The sequence below is a fragment of the Ctenocephalides felis genome, unplaced genomic scaffold (assembly GCF_003426905.1).
Source record: "Ctenocephalides felis isolate EL2017-DRISC unplaced genomic scaffold, ASM342690v1 CF-g0.4_SCAFFOLD_03570, whole genome shotgun sequence".
In the NCBI taxonomy this organism is placed as follows: Eukaryota; Metazoa; Arthropoda; class Insecta; order Siphonaptera; family Pulicidae; genus Ctenocephalides; species Ctenocephalides felis.
In genome coordinates, this window is record NW_020539724.1 from 5,955,795 (window position 1) to 5,978,003 (window position 22,209).

Here is a 22,209-nt window from a genome sequence, read left to right on the forward strand (position 1 = left end):
AGTGCTTTCTGCAGGAGCAACCCCAATATTTATTACTCAAGATATTTCAAGACTTTTACAAGCATGAATGATAAAAATATATATTTAAAAACTACAATATACATTTAGAAAGAACTGAATACTACGATAAGTTAATATATCACTCATCATTTGTTATAGAAAAATTAAGAATTAAGAAGTAATTTTCAACTCAGATTGATAATTCTCGAAGAGAAAAAGGTCATGTATGAATTATATCGAATAAATAAATAAAAAAATAAATGAGAATAGGAATTTAGAATTCTCAATCATTTAACTCAGGATAATGATAAATCTTGAAGTAAAAGATACAATAAGTATTATATATAATACTATATAATTATAATTATATTGAATAAATGAATGAATAAAGAAAACAAAAAATAAAAAAATTATAAGAATTTAAAATTATCAATAAATTAACTCAGAGTGATAAATCTTAAATGAAAAGATGCTGTATGTATGAATTATATAGAATAAATTAATAAATTAAAAAGCAGAGTTTATAATTTTCAATAATTTAACTCAGTGTGATAAATCTTGAAGCAAAAGTTTAATAATTGAATAAGAAAAATAAAAAAGTAAGAATTTAAGAAACTGATAACGATGTGATAAATCTTGAAGGAAAAGATGCAGTATGTATGAATTATATCGAATAAATAAATAATAAAAAAAATAAAAAAATAGGAAGTAAGAATTCTTAATAATTTAACTCTCAGTGATAAATCTTGAAGGAAAAGATGCAGTGTGTATGAATTATATCGAATAAATAAATAAATAAAGAAATAGAAAAATAGGAGATTAGAATTTTCAATCATTTAACTCAGAGTGATAAATCTTGAAGCGAAAGATAGTGTATGTATGAATTATATATCGAATAAATAAAAAAATATAAAAATTAAGAAATAAGAATTTAGAATTCTCAATCATTTAACTCAGAGTGATAAATCTGGAGGCAAAATATACTGTATGTATGAATTATATATCGAATAAATAAATAAATATAAAAATTGAGAAATAAGAATTTAGAAGACTCAATAATTTAACTCTTAAGTGATAAATATTGAAGGAAAAGATACAGTATTTATGAGTTATGTCGAATAAGTTAATAAATATAAAATAAATAAATAAAAAACTATTAGAATTTATAATTGTCAATAATTTAACTCAGAGTGGTAAATTTTGAAGCAAAAGATACTGTATGTATGAATTTTATATTGATAAATAAATAAATAAAAAGATAAGAATATATAATTTTCAATCATTTAACTCAGAGTGATAAATCTTGAAGCGAAAGATAGTGTATATATGAATTATATATCGAATAAATAAAAAAATAAAAAATCAAGATATAAGAATTTAGAGTTCTCAATCATTTAACTCAGAGTGATAAATCTTGAGGCAAAATATACTGTATGTATGAATTATATCGAATAATAATAAATAAATAGATAATAAATAAATGAAAGACTATTAAAATTTATAATTGCCAATAATTTAGCTCAGAGTGATTAATTTAGAAGGAAGAGATGCTTTATGTATGAATTATATCAAATAAATAAAATAATAAAAAATTTAAAAAACTATTAGAATTTATGACTCTCAATCATTTAATTCAGAGTGATAAATCTTGAAGCAAAAGTTTAATAAATAATAAGACAAATAAAAAATTAAGAATTTAGGAGACTCAGTAATTGAACTCGGAGTGATAAATCTTGAAGGAAAACATGCAGTATGTATGAATTATATTGAATAAATATATAAATAAATAAATAAAAAACTATTAGAATTTATAAGTCTCAATCATTTAACTCAGAGTGATAAATCTTCAAGCAAAAGATACTGTATGTATGAATTATATATCGAATAAATAAATAAATAAAAAAAAATAAAAAGATAAGAATTTAGTATTCTCAATCATTTAACTCAGAGAGATAAATCTTAAAGAAAAAGATACTGTATCAATGAAAATTCATAGATATTTTTTATTTATTTGATATAAATATCAAATAAAAAATAACTAAATAAAATTATGAAAAAAAATAGGAATTTAGAATTCTCTATCATTTAACTTAGGGTGATAAATATTGAAAGGAAAGATACAGTATTTATGAATTATGTCGAATTTATGAAGTAAATAAATAAAAAAAAAACTATTAGAATTTAAAAATCTCAATCTCAGAGTGGTAAATCTTGAAGAAAAAAAATTAGTATGTATGAAATATATCAAATAAATAAATAAAAAAATAAAAATTTATAATCTTAAATAAAATGTATAAATCTGTAAAAAGTATAAATCTTAAAGGAAAAGATACTGTATGTTTGAACTATATCAAATAAATAAATAAATAAAATAAAAAAATAGAAATTTATAGTTCTCAATAATTTCACTCAGTTAATTAGAGTTTTGAAATCAAATAAATAAAGAAAATAAAAAAATAAAAAAATAATAAATTTAAAATTCTCAATCTCAGAGTGATAAATCTTGAAAGAAAAGATACTGTATCTATGAATTATATCAAATAAATAAATGAATAAAATTATGAAAAAATAGGAATTCTAATTCTCAATAATTCAACTCAGACTAATAAATCTTAAAGCAAAAGTCGACACCCTCGTAGCAAAAGAGTTAACAAACAACTACAACAAAAATCACAAAACCTAGCAAACTTATCATTAAAAAATTCGAGATACCTATCATTGTTCTACTATCCAATCACAGCTAATTACTTATCTTGGTCATTTTCGGCTCCTAACGAGGCGCGTTGTGTATATGAGTCGTGAGATGTTTCGATAGATAATCGGCCCTCGCGAAACATTTCCCGCAGGCCTCGCAGTGGTAGGGCCTCTCGCCCGTGTGGATGCGGAGGTGACGGGTCAGGTCGCTCTTGCCGCCGAAAGCTCGGCCGCAGAAGAGGCAGACGAAGGGACGCTCGCCGGTGTGCTTCCGGACGTGGAGTTTCAGATTTTCCTAAGGTGATAGACTTGTTTAGTATTGGGGAAGAATAATAATAGAATTTTGGTTGGTTAGGGATTGTTCAAGTATTACGTAAGCAGATTTATTACAATTATTTACCCACCCCCACCCCCCTTGTCAGCAAAAGTAAGCAAAGCTCTTATCCCCTACTCCCATGCTTACGTAAACATTTTGCAATTGTTGTAAAAAAATAAAAATACTACCTATGACGTAATCATCATTCAGACTCCCCTGCCCCCCATGTCAATCCAAAATAAGCAAATCAACAACCCCCTCGCCCCCCTATAATGCTTACGTAATACTTGAACGGCACCTTAGAGTGAATATAACAGCAAGAAAAAAATTAAAAAAAATGTCAATAATATCAATAAAATACTGAGAACTATTTTGGTAATATTTGTAATACTGAGAACTATTTTTGTAATATTGAAAAAAAAATTGTATATTTTGTCAAGTGTAGAAAATTAAGCAAATAAATAAAAGAATTAAGAACTAGTATTTAGAATTCTTAATAATTTAACTCAGAGTAATAATTCTCAAAGAAAAAATAATGCAATATGTATAAATTATATCAAATAAATAAATAAATAAAATTATGCAAAAAATAGGAATTTAGAATTCTCTATCATTTAACTTAGGGTGATAAATAATGAAGGGAAAGATACAGTATTTATGAATTAGGTCGAATAAGTAAATAAATGTTAAGACTTTCTTTCACAGATTGCAACACAACATATTCCAGATATTTAATAAAAATATCGTACAATTTTTATTTAAAAATTGTTTAAAATATATTATATATATATAATATATAATTATATAATATATATAATATAAATAATACAACTTTTTTCAACATTTTTAATTTTGTAGTTATTCAATATTTTTCCAATCCTTTGCCTTTTCCTTTATTTTATTCTCATTATCTTTATCTTATTATTTTTCCAGTCCTTTTCTAATATGTTACAAGTTTAATTTTTTTAAAAATATTTTTCTGAGTGTTTTTGTCCTGGTGGTATGCATAATGTTTCTCTATGTTTATAATTATTTCATATTTGTTTTTTTTATCATTAATAAAATGTTTCAAATTTTTTGTAGTTGCTGAATGATGACACGCATCTGGTGTCGAAACGTATAAATAAAAGTTTTTAAATACTTTTATTACATTTTTAATTCGACGAATGGGCTGCTATTTACTTTGAAATAATAATAATATAATTAAATAATAATATAAAAAAATAAAGTTAAGATGAAAATAATATAAATAATATTATTAAAAATTATAAATAAATACAGAGCATAGATAGTAAAATAATTAAGTTATGAATGGTTGAAATGATAAAATGATTATATATATATATATATATATATATATATATATTTGATGTATAATACAGCTAATTGATCCAATTAAAAAAATGGATTTATACATTTCGACACTTGAAATGTGTCTTTCAAAACTAGATACCGAAAAGAAAAATAAATAAAAAAATTAAAAAAAACTATTTTTTTTAAATTTTACATGATATTAAAATATAACAAAGAATATAAAAAATTACGAAAGGCAAAAATGTTCTTTAAAACTGCTGATTCATCATTGCTCAATGTAAAGCCTTTCAGTGTCGAAATGTATAAATGTAAAATTGTTGATATTTATTTATTTTTGTAGTTATAGAAGTTGTATATCATATAAATCTGAATCAGACCTATATTTTGGGATATCTTCAGTATAACATCACTGAAAGAAAAAATAGCAGATTTGAAAAGGAGAGGTTGTGCAGATGCTGGGCTACTTACATATCTATACAATTTATCAACTTCTACCAGTGACTGCTTCCTAATATATATTATATGAATAACTAAATCTATTTACCTTTGATCTGACGCATTTTCCGCAAAAAGGGCAAGCAAATCTCCGTTCTCTCTGCCTGCTGACTGCATCAGCTCTAAGATAGTTAAGTAAAGATGCTTCATGGGCGTCCATAGATATTCCTGTTGGGGGCATTGTTAATGTCGAATTACTTTTGGTTTCGGACGGTTCTACTACAGGATCTGTTTCGGTAACTTCTGGAACGGATTCACGTGTCATCTCGATCTCTGGATCGTGCTCCACTTCGCTGGTCTCAGGTTGCTTGGATAATTCACTACTTGCTGGGGAAAATAGAAGATATTGTTTTGAAAGCCGCAGTGATCAATTCATATTTAAAGCACAATTGGTTAAATTGTGCTACTAAATAAACCATCATTCTATCATCAAAATTTGTGAAATATGAACATTCAAAGATTTGCCTTTTATCATACCTGAAGCTGTCGCAGAATCCACAGTATCATCCTGGTCCGACATTTCTTCGATCCCTTCACCAGCTGCAGGGGTAATTTCGTTTGAACTGGACACTTGATTATCAGAAGAAGTCCCTGATGCAAACATTTCTGATTTTCCATGTAGTCTCTCCAATGCATGATTCAACCTGTGCTTCTTGAATGACTTGAGATATCTAAACTGCATTCCGCAAACATCACATGTGAATAATTTGTCAGCAGGTAGCCGAGCCCTATGATTTTGCTCCCTGTGTTTTACATAAGCTGACCGATATCTGAAAATATTATTATAACTTGGTGTATCAAGTTTAAGATAAAGATATGAAATTATGATAATGTGATACCTGTAACTCTGTCCACATTGATCACAAATAAATGGTTTATCCTCTCCTCCTCCAGAAGGGCAACTTGTCTGCAAATGCTGCAAAGCCGTATGCTGTTCCAACAGCCAAGCTGATGGAAAACTAGCGAAGCAGACATTGCATCTAACACCACTGACGCTTTCTTCCTGGGTTTCTTCCTCTGGTAGATTCCGTCTTAATCTCAAAGCTTCTTCAGTGGCATGCTTGTGCTTGAGGAGATCCTCTGCAAAAAGTTGATTGAATCGAAGACCTAAGCCAAAAGACTGCTGTTGCTGCAGAAGAGCCATCAGACGAGCCGATGCTTCTGGATCAAACAGTGGTGGATGGAATGGAAATGTGAACGGCGATACTGACATCAACCTTGAAGCCATGTCTCTCTGAAAAAATAAATTATGTTAGTACAAGAATCTGAGTCAATGATTAAAAGTATTTCTAAAGAGTATCAAAAGTGTGATAGTTGTCCAACTACATACCCTTCTGATTTGTGCCTGATCCAAAATGAAGAAGATTTCTCAAAACAAATTCAAGTGTTTTCAATATTTTTATTTGTCAAAGTTGTATCTGTTACAGCTATGATATGCATTTTGGTTTTTCTTTGAATAAGCGTCGAAATAATAAAAAGCATTATTGGTATATTTTCGTTCAGATGGATATAATTGAAGCTACATATTAATCAAAACTCAAATTTACCGTGTATTTTAATTATTTATTTATTTTTATACTCTAGTAATTATTAAGCTCTACTTATTGCATCGTTTTTTTTTTGAAAATTAAATTTTACTAATACAAGACTTTGAAAACATAACAGCTTCAATCGTGAAGGTAATAGTACGAAGGCTAGCAACATTATTGATCAGGAGAAATAAAATTTTATAGTTTGTGCGTGTATCATTTGAAAAATTGTGTTGATAAGTATGAATTGCAGTCAATTAATCAAAAAATTGAATCAGTTTTCGTTTTGTTATTAAAAATATAAGTTCAATTAATAATTTTCAACAATGTCACTAGCTTCCAAACTCCTATAAATCGGTTAAAATAAAATAAAATACATATCTTCATTCACTGTTCGCCAAAACACAATCGTTACTTTGCAAACAATCGAAAATCATGCTCTCTCGAATAATTTTCGATCTACAAACTTCATAAACATGTACGTGTTCTTTTAAATATATATATTAACATTATTATAAATATTGCTAAATTATAAAATAGTATTCAGGAACATATCACGTCATTTAACATAATATCTATTAACTAACAATGTCTGCTAATAATAATATTTCATAATAATGCAAAGTCCTAATGCATCAATGATGGATGAGTCAAGAAACCATTAATTGAAAGTAATAGGAATCAAATGATGATGTTTTATAAAATTAATTATCATCAAGTATTATGTATTTTGGAAATAGATTATTGTGGATTACAGCATTTATCAAAAAAATGTGTAAATTGGTCACTGGGTAAAATTCTTCAAGGACAACTGACAAGATAACCCTCAGGTTTACTCGTCTGGAATTTTGATGAAACTTCGCATGGTGATAGAGTTGATAGTAAAACCGAATATTGTAAAATATTATAGGCCTATGAGAAGTGGTTTAATTATAAAAATTAATTAAGAGAGGATAAGAAGCCAAATTCCTGTCGTTGATGTTTGTTGATAATCAGGATCATTCAGAAATGCAATAGATAGCCTTGCTAGTCTAAGTTCATCTAAGAATTAGGTGTAAGTGGTATTTTGTCTCAAGACAAGTTGGATGAATTTCCCAAAATGTGTGACTGAATCAAAAGAAATCAATATTAGAGATAATTTATAGCTATGCCAAGTTGCTGTAGAGCATTATAATGAGAAACTATTGAATTGTTTAAAATTTTGTACAAATTTATCAAACATGTAGTATTACAGTATATTTATAACGACCAGAAGCTCTATCAATCAGCATACAAAGTTTCATTAAAACAGCATAAAACTTGATAATCAATTTTTGACCTGGCTGGTCTTTGCCAAACAGAAGGATTCAGAATGACTTGAAACTTCGAAAAAACACAAAATTATCAAATTGGATTTGGAACTTCAGGAAGTTAATAATAAAAAATCGTATTTAATTTGAAGGTATTGGACAAAATTATGGTAAGGGTATCAGTGCTGTATGTACTGCCAAAATAAATAGTATTTGATGATCCCTTTGTTCCAATAGTTTTAGTTAATGGTACTTTAACATTTACACCTTTTAAACATAAATATTTCTAATTATTAACATTAGATACTTAAATAATATACTATATAAAAATATGTACTATAGCGACATTGATGATTTCTGTATCCAACTGATCTGAGTAATAACGAAAACAAGGAACAACAACTATCTTGTATTTACTCACTATTGTTTTTATAAAGCATGATTATTCTTATTTTTCGTTTTGTATTTAAAACTTGTATTTTTATTTCAATAATATTCTTTTTTTATATTAATATATACGCTACTTAACAAGGATTCTCATTATTGGGCAGGCACTACTTGTGTGTTTTACAAATGATTTCATTACATATTTTATATTCTGTACAAATGATATGAAACGGAGTTTTCATATACATATCTCCGATTTTAATTTGTTTTTGCAATTAATAAAGCATATATATACTATATTCTTACATTTTAGGTCTAATGTGGGTAATAAAAATACCGGCGAGGGTCTAAAAATATTCGTTGTGTCGTTTTTAATAGAAACAAAACAATTGTGCACATACAAACTTTCATTTTCTATGTAAAATTTAAAGAAAAATAATTGTGCAACGTTTTGAATTATTTGCTGAACTGACCATAATATATTTTGCATTACGAAATTCGCTTTCGAATAATATTGTTTGACAAAATTGACTAACTCTGCCATTATGGAAATGAAAATTTTTATACTTGATTATATCCAACAAACATTCGTCATTATATAATAAATATAAACACTCTCATCTCCAGCTTCTTGTAATTATTTAACTCTTTTACAATAATAATATTTGTTTAATTTATACATTTCATTAAATGCGTTGCTATGTACATTCTTACATCCTTAATCGTCTAATTTTAATTTCTGTATCTAATAAAATATTAATCGTAAATATAATATCTCTGCATAATGTTATTTACTTCATTTATTACTATTTCCTTCGAGGAAACAAATCGAAATTGAATATTCTCCATCCAGAAAAAACAATATTAGAATACAAATATACAATCGCCTTGTCTCTAATATATAAATATTACTATGTATATAATTACGTGTACATATTTAATATATTGTTACTTTTTGCTATTAAATTATTGATCAATAATTTTTTATTGCTATTCATTGTTTTGAATTTTTTATTAATATAAAACAAGCCAATTGGGCGTGTTTGTGCTTCGTTATATTTTATATGGTATTATTTAATAGTGCTTTTGATGATTTATTTACGATTTAATGGAAAAAAAAATTGCAAAAAAACATGTTTATAGTTGTTGATATTGCTTCAGTTATTCTTATAGTTTAGTTTTATTTATACTAATTATATTCGTGTTTAAAGAAAACATCGTTCTAGCAACAAAATGATTTAAATTTATGAACTAAAAATCTCTTCAAGAATTTTTATTTATTTAAACTTTTTCAATTACTTTATGAACGTTTTGGGGATATGAAATGTCTTCGTCTTAAGGACAAAACATTTGTCCTTCTTCACAAACTATTGATAACAAATTAGAAAAATTATTATATACTTATAAAATTGAACAAATTCTCTTTTCATCTTAATAACTTAACATTTTCCAATTCTAGCACTTTTAAATGCATAATGTTTTTTTTAGTTACTATCAAGAGTTCTTGAAGAAGGTGACATCATCCCATATCCCCAAAATGTCCAATAAATTTCTTTAAAAAAATTGTCTTAAAGAAAAAAAAGTACTTTTAGTTCAGAAGTTCAAAAATCATAATTAAAAATAAGTTATCCAAAGAACAAACATAAATTTATATTCCATTTGACCTATTGTTGCAAATAATACACAGAAATATTTTTGCCCATTTTACAATCATCAAAAAAATTATCGAGAAGTATTTAGAAAATCCACAAATCAAAATAAACCCATAATAAATTGAGTAATTTCAACAATCAGCAATAATTTTTATTTTTATGGAACAAAATATTAACCCTATGGATGACCTTTCCTAGCTGTATTGCTATCACCAATCCAAAAAATGCCAAAATATTTATTGAAATTGAGAAAAATATAGAAATAGCAAAAATAATAAGGAAAGTTAACAAATCCAAAAGAGATATATAAGACATTTTTCATAAGATCATGTAATACTACGCCAAAATATCATGCAACAATAATCCACATGCATGACGATGCTTCAAAAACAAAATTTATACGACTTGATTTTTTACAACTAATTTTAATGACAATCAAAATCCAATTTTTAATTTCCACCTACAACCAAATATGTACCAATCATCAAACCTTGTTTGATTGATCAATTTCACAAAAAATCACAAATTTTGAGATCCAAAAATATCCACATCACTTTATCAAAGTACTTGACCTAAAATCACAATTTTACAGACTATATCACAGTCTAATTTCACAAAAAAAATTTACCATATAAAAATCCTAAATATAAACTTACGCCGAAAATGACACAATTTCAAACTACCCTTTCATATCACATAAATTTGACCAAATTTCTTAATTTTAGAATTTTATCACTAGGCTTTAATAAAAAAAGCCGAATTATATAAATTTTTATTCGAAACTTGTCGCCATGCATGTTATTTGTTGAAATCGTCACTAGATAATTTGTAATACTAAAGAATATCAAAAAGTAAAAATGCGTACACAGCACAAAAATATTTAGAGATCAAGGAAAAGAGATAGAATTGTAAAACAAAAATAGATTTTAGCCCAATACAAATTTTTTAGATAATAAATTATCCTAGATATGCGTATATTTTGCCAGCAACTCTCCACTAAAACCAGAAATAATTAGCTTGTTGAACCTCAACGAGAAAACCAATTTCTAAAATAAGCATTGGAAATAGATGTGCTTATTTTACATAATTACAATTTATGTTTCAATACAGTTTTTGCCACAAAGCTTTTCCTTCAGTCTTAAATTTTCCTATTCACAGCTCGTTTATTACTGAATTAATTCGGAAAATCTACCTGCGTCCAATTTAATTTTCTCACGAATGGAAATGGCGAAAAATCCAAATTGGAGTAATGGTCATATTAAAAAATACTCGGCTGAAATCTGAAATAATATTTCAAATGATAAAAGATATATGATTAAAAAAGCAAGTTTGTTAATATGCATCCATCCAGTTAATGAAAATAAAACTAAAAGATGTTTAGAAAATATTTAATGAATCTTTCAAACGTTTCGAAACCCAGTTCGATCCTTCTTTAGCCCATTCATCAGTTATTTCATACAACTCAACATGGTTTTTCGTTGAATTTAATTTTAGTTTAATTTTCAAATTAAATATATAATTATTTTTGATAAATATAACCATTAACTTAAGTCTTCTAGTCATTGTGAGAGTTTTTTTTAGATAATTTGTAAATTTGATCATTGAAGAAGAGTCAAACTAATACTCCGAATGTATGAAAGATTTATTTTAAAAATAACTTAGGTTTTATTTTGAACAACTGGATGGATGCTTGTTAAAAACTTTTTTTATTTTAACTATCGTTCTGATGTACATAATATGTCTATATTGTTTGATTTACAATTAGAAAAATATTTTGCACATCCAACTTGATCTTTAAAAGGTCTTTAAAATTTAAGCAGTTCTTGAACTTTAAAATAAAAAATTGTCCAAATTTTCAATGTTGGAAAGTTGGGAATTTGGTCCTATTAAATTTGTGATTGGTTCCTCAAACAACTTGATTTTTTTGCCATTTGCCATCACTATTTCTAATCATATCACCCATTTCACTTCTTCCTACATCCAAAAACATATCACCATATCGTATCTCGTAAATGTCCAAAAGTGTTATCACTAATAAATTGTTTAAAATATAATCGCTTATCAGCCATTGTTTTTTAATTACATTATTATTGTTTTAATTAAAAAAAAAACAATCGGCGACTACGCCCCCTAATATGTTTAAAGACACTACTAAACTAATTGTAAGCTAGTATTAAGAAACATTTTCAATATTACAAATATAATAACATTTCAATATCACTATAAGCACCTGTGGTATTTATACATAATTAAAAATTACATACAAAATTTTTTTCGCTTTTGGAACGAATAATTCGTCACGTACATTGAGTTTCGGGTTCGACATTCAATATTTGCCTGCCTTATATTTTTTAAGAACTAAATTTGTTTTCGTTGTTCGTTTTATTCAATACAGCACCAAACTTACACAATAATTATTTTATAATGTAAATTGTACTTGTTTTCAATTACATTAAAATCCGACAGCGTTGAACAAAGCTGTGAAGTAATTGATATTTATTGCTTGAATTGATTTTCTCAAATTTTGCAGCAAAAATGTAATATTAATGATAGAAAATTTGTGAATAAAATTTTGTAAAATAACACCAGTGAAATATATAAAACCATAGTGAATCCAAAATAATTGAAATGATTTTTTTATTTATTAAATTAAGTTTGTTGATTTTGAAAAACGGGTTTCCAGGAAATAATACCGGTTATCAATTAATGAATAACACTGAAAAAATGAAAATGATAATTGTAGCCAAATGTACCAGATTTATGAAAACACTGTTGCTAATCGGTAGATGTCCTATTAATTTTGAAAATTTGCTATAATAGATTATTGAAAGAACATCCTATTTGGTTTACTTTTTAAATATGTTGCTATAGAATATACACATTACAGTTACTTTGGGTGATGATTTTCAATAGTATTGTTAATCAATTTTTTTAAAACATTGTAATAAATGCCAGGGCTTGTTTAACATATGAGCATTTTCCTTAAATTTTCAATCAATTATCTATTACCATTTCTAGTGCAAAACTTGAGAAAACGACACGAATAGTATTTTCTACATTGAAAATCGTTGTACGTAGACCACTCACAAGTCGTTTGATTTGTAATCCGAAACCATGCGTTTATAAAAAGCATTCAAGACAGTATAAATAATACAATGTATTGAACGACATCAGCTATATGTTTCTATTTTATGTGAACCGATGCCTCACATAAAGTATTTCGAATAATGTCCCAGCGCACGCAATATTCTCAATCTAATAAGAATCACACAAAAAGAATACTAAAAATGAGATCGCATTACTTCAACTCAAAATCAGATTTAATAAGATTAAATTTTCTGCAAGAAAATTTATTCTATTAGAGATGAAATAAAACAAAGCAGAACGCTCATTGTGATTGATAAAATGATCGCTGATAATTCTGCTTCGTTTTATTTTCTGATCACATACCTTTTTCTTGATAACAAAAATTTGGGAGATTCCAACTATGTGTTTTTGTAAAATAATAAAAATTGTAAAGAATTAAATATATATTTGAAAACTGAAATTATATTCCTGATTTGTATTAAAAATCACTATCAAAAATCAAGTATCAATGAACTCTACCTATTTCTTAAAAATTCGCAAAAAGCCTAATGTTGGTGTTTTGCTATGGTAGGCATACTTAAGTTAATTTGGTAATTTTAAATGCATCTAGCCAAAGATAAAATTATTTTCCAAAGACACAAGTTAGGAATCAAAACCAATCAGCAATAGTTGCGCCAACGATAGAATGAGTTAGTGAGAGTCCTACAAATAATTGTTGTTTCGAATATGATTTCTGGTCGTTGCGCCCTGGTCATTTACCAAGTCCACCAGATGGGTGGAGGCCAGGGCAGTCGCTCCTATTGGTTTGGATTATCTTCATCGTTGTCCACTGGACTCGGCGACAGAAATTTTCTAACATACTTTGGATAGTGCGTTTTCTCGTGGGCTTTGAGTATTGTCGAACGCGAAAATGTCTTCCCGCAAAGTGCACAACGAAAAGGTCTTTCGCCTAACCGAAAAGGGATAGTAGAAATAGTTATTAATAAAAATAAATTAATTATGCTAATAACTTCAAAAGATGTTTTAGAGGATTTTTCTCTAGAGTAATTAAGTTATCCATTACATTTACTGACCTGTATGTACTCTACAGTGGTCCTTCATATGATGCCTCAGTTTAAAAGCCTTCCCACAAAACTCGCATTTAAACGGACGGTCTCCCGTATGTACAGGCAAATGTACAATCAAAGATGACACGTCCGGAAAACTCTTTCCACAAAATTTACACAAAACCACACCGCCAGCTTGTTCCACTGATCCCGAAGTCGTCGTAAAATCCATTTCCAATCCACTAGGATCATGAGCATCGTGTGAATGTTCCATAGATCCTGATCCTTCGTGCCTGCTGCTTTCGTCTACTGGTAGAGAAGCGTTTCTGGCAAAACTGGGGTCCATCAGATTGAGGGGCTCACAGACTCCAACTCCCAGGGAATATGCCAACGTGTGCCTGAGCTGAGCCTGCTGCTCTCTGTATTTCAGCGTCTCTAGACTATGCGACAATATATGCCGCGTCAATTTGCTCTGATGAGGAAACGCCGCGCCGCAATAACCGCACGAGTATAGTCGTGGCGAAGAACTGTCATCCGACTCCTGCAACCAAACAAAAACAAGACCATCAACTTCTTGTATGTGATTATTTGTTTTTGAAAAAAAACTTTAGTTTCTATTATGGAAGAGATTTTAGATTTGACGGACTTTATTACAATACATCTGCAGCTAATACCAAAAATATAACAGTCTCAAGTGTGAGGAAACGTGCATCTAATAAAAGTGTATCGATTCGCGATGTTCAAAAATATATTCTTTTTACAAAAAGTGCAGATAATCGACACAATAACAAAACACCCAAATTTGTTGATCTATGATAATAAATTTAATATCTCTGCTTGCATAACAATTTTGGATAGTCTCTCGACCGAGAGAAGAATTTTCTACAAACAAAATTCTCAAAAAATGTTTAAAGAAGTTGACGCTCGTTTTTTGTTTGGCATGACTGCAATGAGTGGATGATGAAGAAATTGGAATCATGCGTGGATGATTCATTCAAATAATATTTGTTTTATGTTCTGGAACTTAATTATTAGATTGTGTGTATCTCTTCTTTGCAAGAAATCATAACAATGAAAATAATCATTAAATCTTCTTTCTCTCGATCGGTCGTTATCTTGTGATAAAGGATTAATAACTCAATCAAATAGTAATACACGCACAAAAAGAGAGGTAATTTACACTTTTCAAAAAATCATTTTGTAACTGACACAAACATTACTTAAAATGTGAATTACTACATTCTAAAAACCACTGTAAAATAAACAATACTTACGAACTTCACAACATCAGCAGGACTCAAATACATCTAATCAATAATAGATTCATCACTAAATCTATCTACAAATTCTTAAAATGCCAACGTTTTTGCATAACAGATATTATATAGAATGCCTAATAAATCTTTCAAGTATTGTGCTATCAGCATCATAACAAAAGATTCAAAACATAATATATTATACATACATTATTCAAGCTAATGATTAAAAAAACTTGAACAACGGCAAAAAATTAATGTCCCCAAGGAAGCAGTCTTTGAAATATATTCAAACGTATTTAAAAACTGGAATTGGCCTGTCCGATGTTGTCATAAAACCTCAAGTATGTTTGATCACGCAAAATCAAAAATCTCCCCTCAAGACAACTGTTGGTTTAAGGTACACCAGGCGTCTTCGTGACCGTGACCAGAATATACAATCGAAAAGCACAATTTTGGCTCAGTTTAATTTAATTGCGACGAAAAGGTGGAACACAATTTAAATAATTATTCAAGATCTGATTAAATTCATTTAAAATAATATTTCTGAATTATAGGTTCATTATAAAGAACCGCAAACGTATTATTTTATGGAACTAATTCATAAGAAGAATACATAAGAAAAAAATATTAATTCTGAAAATAATTGCGAAGACTTTAGGAATAATTAGGATTGGAAAAGTAAAAGCTATAGTAAACCAGAAAAAAAAGAGTTTACAATTTTGACTTAGTCAGTCCATGGTTAATGAATTTTTATAATTAAACAACTATTTGTAGATCCATAACATTTCAGAATGTTCGTTAAGACCATGAACTGAAAGGTTTCATCAAAATTGTATAATATAAAAAAAATGCTAATAAAAATGTCTTGTATTAAACTGCGATTGACCTAAACTCGACCGTTGATTTTTTCTTATATCTTTTGATAACAAATCATCTGCTTGTATAACTTCCGTTTGATACACTTTCATAATTGTCTTATTGCCATTATCTGAATTTAAAATGTAACAAAATCCCACCTGGATGTCTTCAATTATACTGTGACGATGCTTATCGTCGAAAAGAACGAGGCGTAGCGGCCGTTCGATGTAATTTGACATTATCAATTATTGCTAACAGCTCGATCGAGCATCGAATATATAAAATCGCGAACATAAAGTGTCCGAAATTCATTTTCAGGAGGATACAGGGCTGTATTTTAATAATTAATATATTAGTTATATTCTCAACATGCACGTCACAAACCGATATAACTTTGTTTGCAATCTATACAACAAATCTTACGTTAGCGACGAATCTGAACCTACTTAAGATTTACTAAAACAATTCAAATCTTCGACACCTTAGTATTGAAGAGATCATGTCAATTTTCGGTTAAAAAAAACTTTTAATAAAATTTTTAAAACGTTTTAATAAAATAATAATAGTAATGATAATAATAACAATAGATGCACTCAAAAAAATATTATTTTGAGTTAAATAATAGTTGTACTTAAAAAGTTTAATAATAGATGCACTTAACAAAATATTATTTTGAGTTTTTAGTTTAGTTTGAATAATAAATTTGAAAAAAAAAGAGCTTTATCGTTGAGACGTATTTTGTATCCGGTCCCTGGTGGTTCAATCGCATTAAAAAATACTAATATTTTTAAAATCTAATCCTGACCTGAAGGTACAAGAAGAAGGACCAGAACAGGTGACCGAAATTGGCACGCGATCCATTTCAAATTATTCACGACCGATAAAAATCATGTATCGGAAGCAAAAGGATAAGACAATATTCAGAGCGTATAATGCCTTATAATCATGCTTAATTTTCATGTTTTTTTTTAATTTAATTTTCCTTCATTCAGGAGAAACCTATTTTGAAATTGCCTGCGATCAGTACTATGTGTTCTATGAGCTGACTTTGCTATCTACTTCCTAATCTAGTATTTTTCTCAAAAAAGCAACCCAGTGGTCAACCGCTCTTCTATTTTATGTCAAGACCTTATATATTAAATATGTATATCTAATAGAGTGAGCTTACACAAGAAGCAGCAATTCTCATAATTTTTAATTGACATAATATTTGAGATCTCTATCTTTATAAGAAAATTTAATACGACTTGATATCAAGCTGGCCGAAGTTGAGATTAATCCTGCTTTGTGCTAGCCAATGTTCTTAACAATTAGAAGTTTTTATATCAAGAATGAACTATCTTAATTAACCAATTAACGCTGACATTATTATTTATTTTGTACCTAAGAAATAATTTTGAATATATGTAACTAATTCCAATAAAGAAAAATGAGCAAATTAAGCTTCGGTTTTCAAAACTGTATTTCAATATTCATATTCCAAAAATTGTATCACAATTTATCGTATTTTTATAATTGCCCCAAAATATTAAAATCATATTTTTTTAATTAAAAAGTAATCAACAGCAGTACGATGTTATTTATTAAATTGACCGGATATCGATATTTATTTAAAAATACCTACCACTAAAAAACTCATTAAAATTTTGAAAGTGCTGCCGATAAATATCTACAAAAATATTATTGCTTTATATTACTTTACCACCTGCATCATAACGAGATCATTTCATATAATACAATATCCAATTTTGTCAGCAATATAATAATTGTAATTACCATGATGGTAATCAATTGAATTACATCAATGGCAACAATATTTATTTCATGTTTTATGAATAATAACGACAATGGATAATAAATTATAAATAGATAAATAATGCACTAACCTGGTCATGGGCATGCCTAAGATATTCAGCAGAAGAAGATTCAGCCTTGATTTCCTCGACAGCTCTTTCCCAGTCTACTTCTTTCTTCAGAGACTATAAGTAAAGTTTTATATATAATAATTGCAAAATTAGTAATACTAAATGTTATTATAACATAGTTTTTCAATATTATAAACTGTGGGAATCATCAGGCTAATTTAAAATTTGGAAGCAGAATAATTACTAATTAACAATTTTTGCATCTATGCAGTTTCTATTATCTTACCAGAGGTACTTGCTGAACAGGTGGAAGACCCGATGGGCCAGGTAATGGATCTGGAGGTGCTTCTCTTTGCGGAGGTTGTGGAGGCGATGGAAGAGGTACGCTTGTCGAAGGCGGTGGTGCTGCCTGCGGCAAAGGTGGACCTCCTCCTGCAGAAGATGATAAAAGAGGCATACTCGTCGCAAGAGAAGCAGCAGCAACTTGGCTACTAGCAACACCGATACGAGTTGAATGCTCCGAGGACGAAGATATACTCATATTCAAACCTAATATAAAGTAAAAACAGTTAAAACATTGATAAAAGTTGATATTACAAAATTATTTAAGAGTTGATTTTTACTTACCGACATCTGTACAGTTAGAATGCTTGACCAATGGCGTAGATGTAGCATTACTAGAAGTATTATTGTTATTAATTGATTTTCCAAGGGTTGCAGGTGTTTCGTCATCATCAGTATCATCACAGGCCATGGGCGTACATGTCGCCGTTTCGGGAGGCTTTGCTCTGATTAATGACAGGGGTGATTGTTCCAATCGTGGTGGTGGGGTATAAGACTGCTCGGTTATGTTGTTCGTATGCCTTTTGATCGACTGAAAATAATAATAGATAAAAAAATGCATCAAATATTTCAAAACATCAGAAGATTTGAAATTGTAAAATAAAATTAGAGGACTAAAATAAATTACCGTATCTGAAATGTCTGCATGATGATTATTCTGTTTCCGGTCATGTCTGGTTAGAGTGTCTATGGAGATCCTGGACGTCTGGCTACTTTCGTTAGGCTGATGAAGTGTCGAGCCACTCACTGGCATTTGTTGGTTAATTTGACTACTATTTGTGTTCGTGCTATTTGTACTGGTCGAACCAAGAATAGGCCCTAACTGATTAATTGCCGTTGTTGTATTATTCTGGTGTCTTGTGATTGTTGAGGAAATAGACGTCGAAGCGCTGATGTTGTTAGTTGTGCTGTTTGAAGAAACTCCGGGAATTGGGGCAATCTGGTGAGTCTGCACACTTTCGGAGGGAGCATCGTGCATCATAGGCGCTGAAATCGTTGAGGAGGAGTTTGAGGTTGTGGTCGCGGCGTTCAAGTTCGTCATTTCGGCTAGACCTTTAACCTGGAAAGAGAAATAAAATTAAAAACGTATAATCAATCAAATCTGCATGTGATTTTACCAAATTACTATTGGAATTTATAACTTGTTTGAAAGCTGGTTAGCTCATACAACTGAGTCAAAGTTCCAAATCAAGCGTGGCCAATCGTGTGATGGACACTAATATGAAAAGTAATTTTCGCACTTGCTCCAAATACCTTAAGGCTCTCGGCTGTTTTGAGAAGGGCCGACAACTGGCAGTACTGCACGTTAACTTCGCCTTTGTACATGAACTCGACAAGCGTGCGCAACTCGGCGAAATGGACGTCCTTCAGAATCACGATCGGGTGTCGAGACGGATGGTCCAGGAACAGCGCTTGGAAATATGACGAACAAGCGGACAACACCACCTGGAAAAATAATACATTAGCAAATCTATTTTTACGTTATGCGGATAAAATTTATTTATTTAGAATTGTTATTTGAGACCACAGACAAGACAGCAATTAGACTTCCTAATAACACTAAACCGTCATCTGTTCCTCATTATTTTATAAATGTGATGAATTTACTGAATCAAAATAAACTATCTAGAATCAAATGGCATTAACAAAATACAGAAATAAAGAAAGAAAAAAATCTTGTTTGATCATTCAGAAAAAAAATTGTAATCAATAATAAAACTACTTTTGGGGGCGTCCATTAATCACGTGAGCGAGTTTTTAAGGATTTTAGGCTTTCTTTCTCCCCCTTGGTGATATTTGGTAATATTCAAAATTACCCCCCACCAAACATCACTGTATTTTTAGTTACGTGAAAAAACTGTAAAAAATAATTAATTTTTTTAAAAATGTTTAAACTTTTTTATAAAAAATAGTAAAAAAAAATAACTAGACGTGATATCTTGCTATACCTTTCCTTCCCCCACGTGATATTTCGTGTTTTTCTGTCAACCCCACCTCCCTCCCCATAAAAACCTCACGTGATTAAAAGACGCCCCCTTTCATGTTCCTTAAAATCTATTTTTAAGAACAAGTTAAGTGAACCGATAAATTTAAAAAACAATTTCTGAAATTTAAAATCAAAAATTCATATAAACAATAACGTATAAACACCATAGATATAGCTTTTTGTCAGTTTTCGTAACACATTGAGAGCCAATCAAAAAAACATGATTTATGGAAAATAATTGGTGCACCAATAATACCAAATCTTCACCATACACTTATTTGAAACATGTTATGTTACCACGGACTATACATAGCAATCTTATCCGAGAATAGGTTCATAAATTTGAAATTATTTTTTTTATTAATTCTACCCGAAGGACAGTGATTAGTTATGCAAAATTTTGAAAAATTACAAATTTTGGAGATACAATTACAATTTTCTTGGCGTCTATCCATGACAACTGGTAACATCTAGGTAGCAAAATTGAAAATACCATTGTCGATTTGAAATTTGCTCAAACATTTGCATATCATCATCATTTCTCATGCATATTACATGCTCACGACTTGTATTTTGTGCGGGGGATCCGTATATGTGGCGATCAAGAAGCTTGTATTGCGATGATGCAATCTTTCGCCAAAAAAACAGCAACAAACGAACACGCATCATAATTACAAAATGTGGAAATATACCGGCCGCCAGTCAAAAATTTTGTCTAGCGAATAAATAAGCAAACAGAACGACCTTCGGTTCATAACGGATACATTTATAAGTTATAAGCATATTATTCGCAATGATTATAGACGAAAGGCTAATAGAAAATTTTTCCTACTAGACTATATGGGACTTTTGTTAAAAATATATTAAATTTAAATAACACAGACTGTTTGTTGTAAATACTATTCACAAGAATAATTTCTCCTAATTTGTTTTGCTGATGGTTCTTTATCCATCAAGTAAACATATATAACTAGTGGTGCATAGCATTTTTCTGGACCTCCGAAACCGATGGATCTGCCTTCCTGACAATTTTTTCAATTCTTCATTTCATCAATGTAATTGAAATGCATTTTGAATCATTCAAATCGGATTCTCCATTCTCTCAGAAAGTGATTTGCACTGTTTGCACTTTTAGCCCCCGAAACTGCTTCACTTGCCTTTGCCAAAAACTAATCAGCATCAATCTCCCTAGCAATAGGAATGGAAAGTTTTTTTTGAACAATTCAACTTAGTTGATCTTTGCTCTCCAAATCGTAGACAAAAATATTTATCCGCGCATACATATAAACTGGAATTTTACGGTTTATTAAAATTGCATGAAAAGCTTACAAAAGTGTACAGATAATTAAATAATTGCTTACAAAAAACCATACATAATCGAGACTCTAATGTGCGTTTGTGGAATCAAAAAATGTCTTACATTTCAATCAAGATATAGAAGCGAATATGGAATCGGACAGTAAACCATCAGAAATCCCAAAACTACGAAAGACCGTTATTGGATCCAGCAAATACAGCAAGATACCTCGCGAAGAAGGTCGGACCAATATGTTTACATCGGAAAAGGTCTCGCTGCGTTCAACTTCATCAGTTTCTGACTCAAGACAGGAAGTAATATCATCTAGTAATAGTGCATCTACAAGCCTCACTCAACCACATTCTGATGTCAAGAAACCTCCTAATTCATGGCAAGTAGTCAATTTCAAAAAAAGAAAAACTTCATTTGAACCATTAGGAATAGATGTCAAAATTCAAAACCGATTTTCGGCCCTTTCAACAATAGAAACAGCTAATGATGACAACTCAGTTAAACCGGCTCCAGTCAGTAAGCCCCCTCCAATATTTATTTACGGAGTTGACGATATTAATGATATGTCTAATCAATTAAATGAAATAATTCCGCACGATCAATATTTCCTGAGAAGTTTAGCTAACAATACATTTAAAATTCTATGTAATTCTGTCGACCATTTTCGAACTTTATCCAGACATCTAAAAGAAACTAATGCCGTATATCATACATATCAATTAAAAGAAGAGAAGGCTTATAGGGTTGTTCTTAGAAATGTACACTTTTCAACAAGCACAG

At 29.3% G+C, this 22,209-nt stretch overlaps 1 protein-coding gene across 10 annotated transcripts in view; it reads right to left on the reverse strand.

Moving 5' to 3' along the window:
- Window positions 1–2,632: 2,632 nt before the first annotated feature.
- The window catches only part of LOC113383763 (protein tramtrack, beta isoform-like), a 170,632-nt gene continuing 151,055 nt past the window's right edge, over window positions 2,633–22,209 (reverse strand). For 9 of the 10 annotated variants that reach the window (XM_026622022.1, XM_026622018.1, XM_026622017.1 and 6 more), the window contains 9 exons: window positions 19,388–19,579; window positions 18,762–19,193; window positions 18,419–18,665; window positions 18,078–18,340; window positions 17,813–17,905; window positions 5,659–6,053; window positions 5,297–5,589; window positions 4,869–5,146; window positions 2,633–2,989 (listed from right to left, as the gene is read on the reverse strand). In XM_026622022.1, the coding sequence (XP_026477807.1) occupies window positions 2,771–2,989; window positions 4,869–5,146; window positions 5,297–5,589; window positions 5,659–6,053; window positions 17,813–17,905; window positions 18,078–18,340; window positions 18,419–18,665; window positions 18,762–19,193; window positions 19,388–19,579 (2,412 nt within the window). In that variant the 3' untranslated portion in view covers window positions 2,633–2,770. Of the gene's footprint in view, window positions 2,990–4,868; window positions 5,147–5,296; window positions 5,590–5,658; window positions 6,054–13,437; window positions 13,713–13,836; window positions 14,351–17,812; window positions 17,906–18,077; window positions 18,341–18,418; window positions 18,666–18,761; window positions 19,194–19,387; window positions 19,580–22,209 lie in introns of those variants that run through there. The other variant, XM_026622024.1, reaches the window with a different exon arrangement.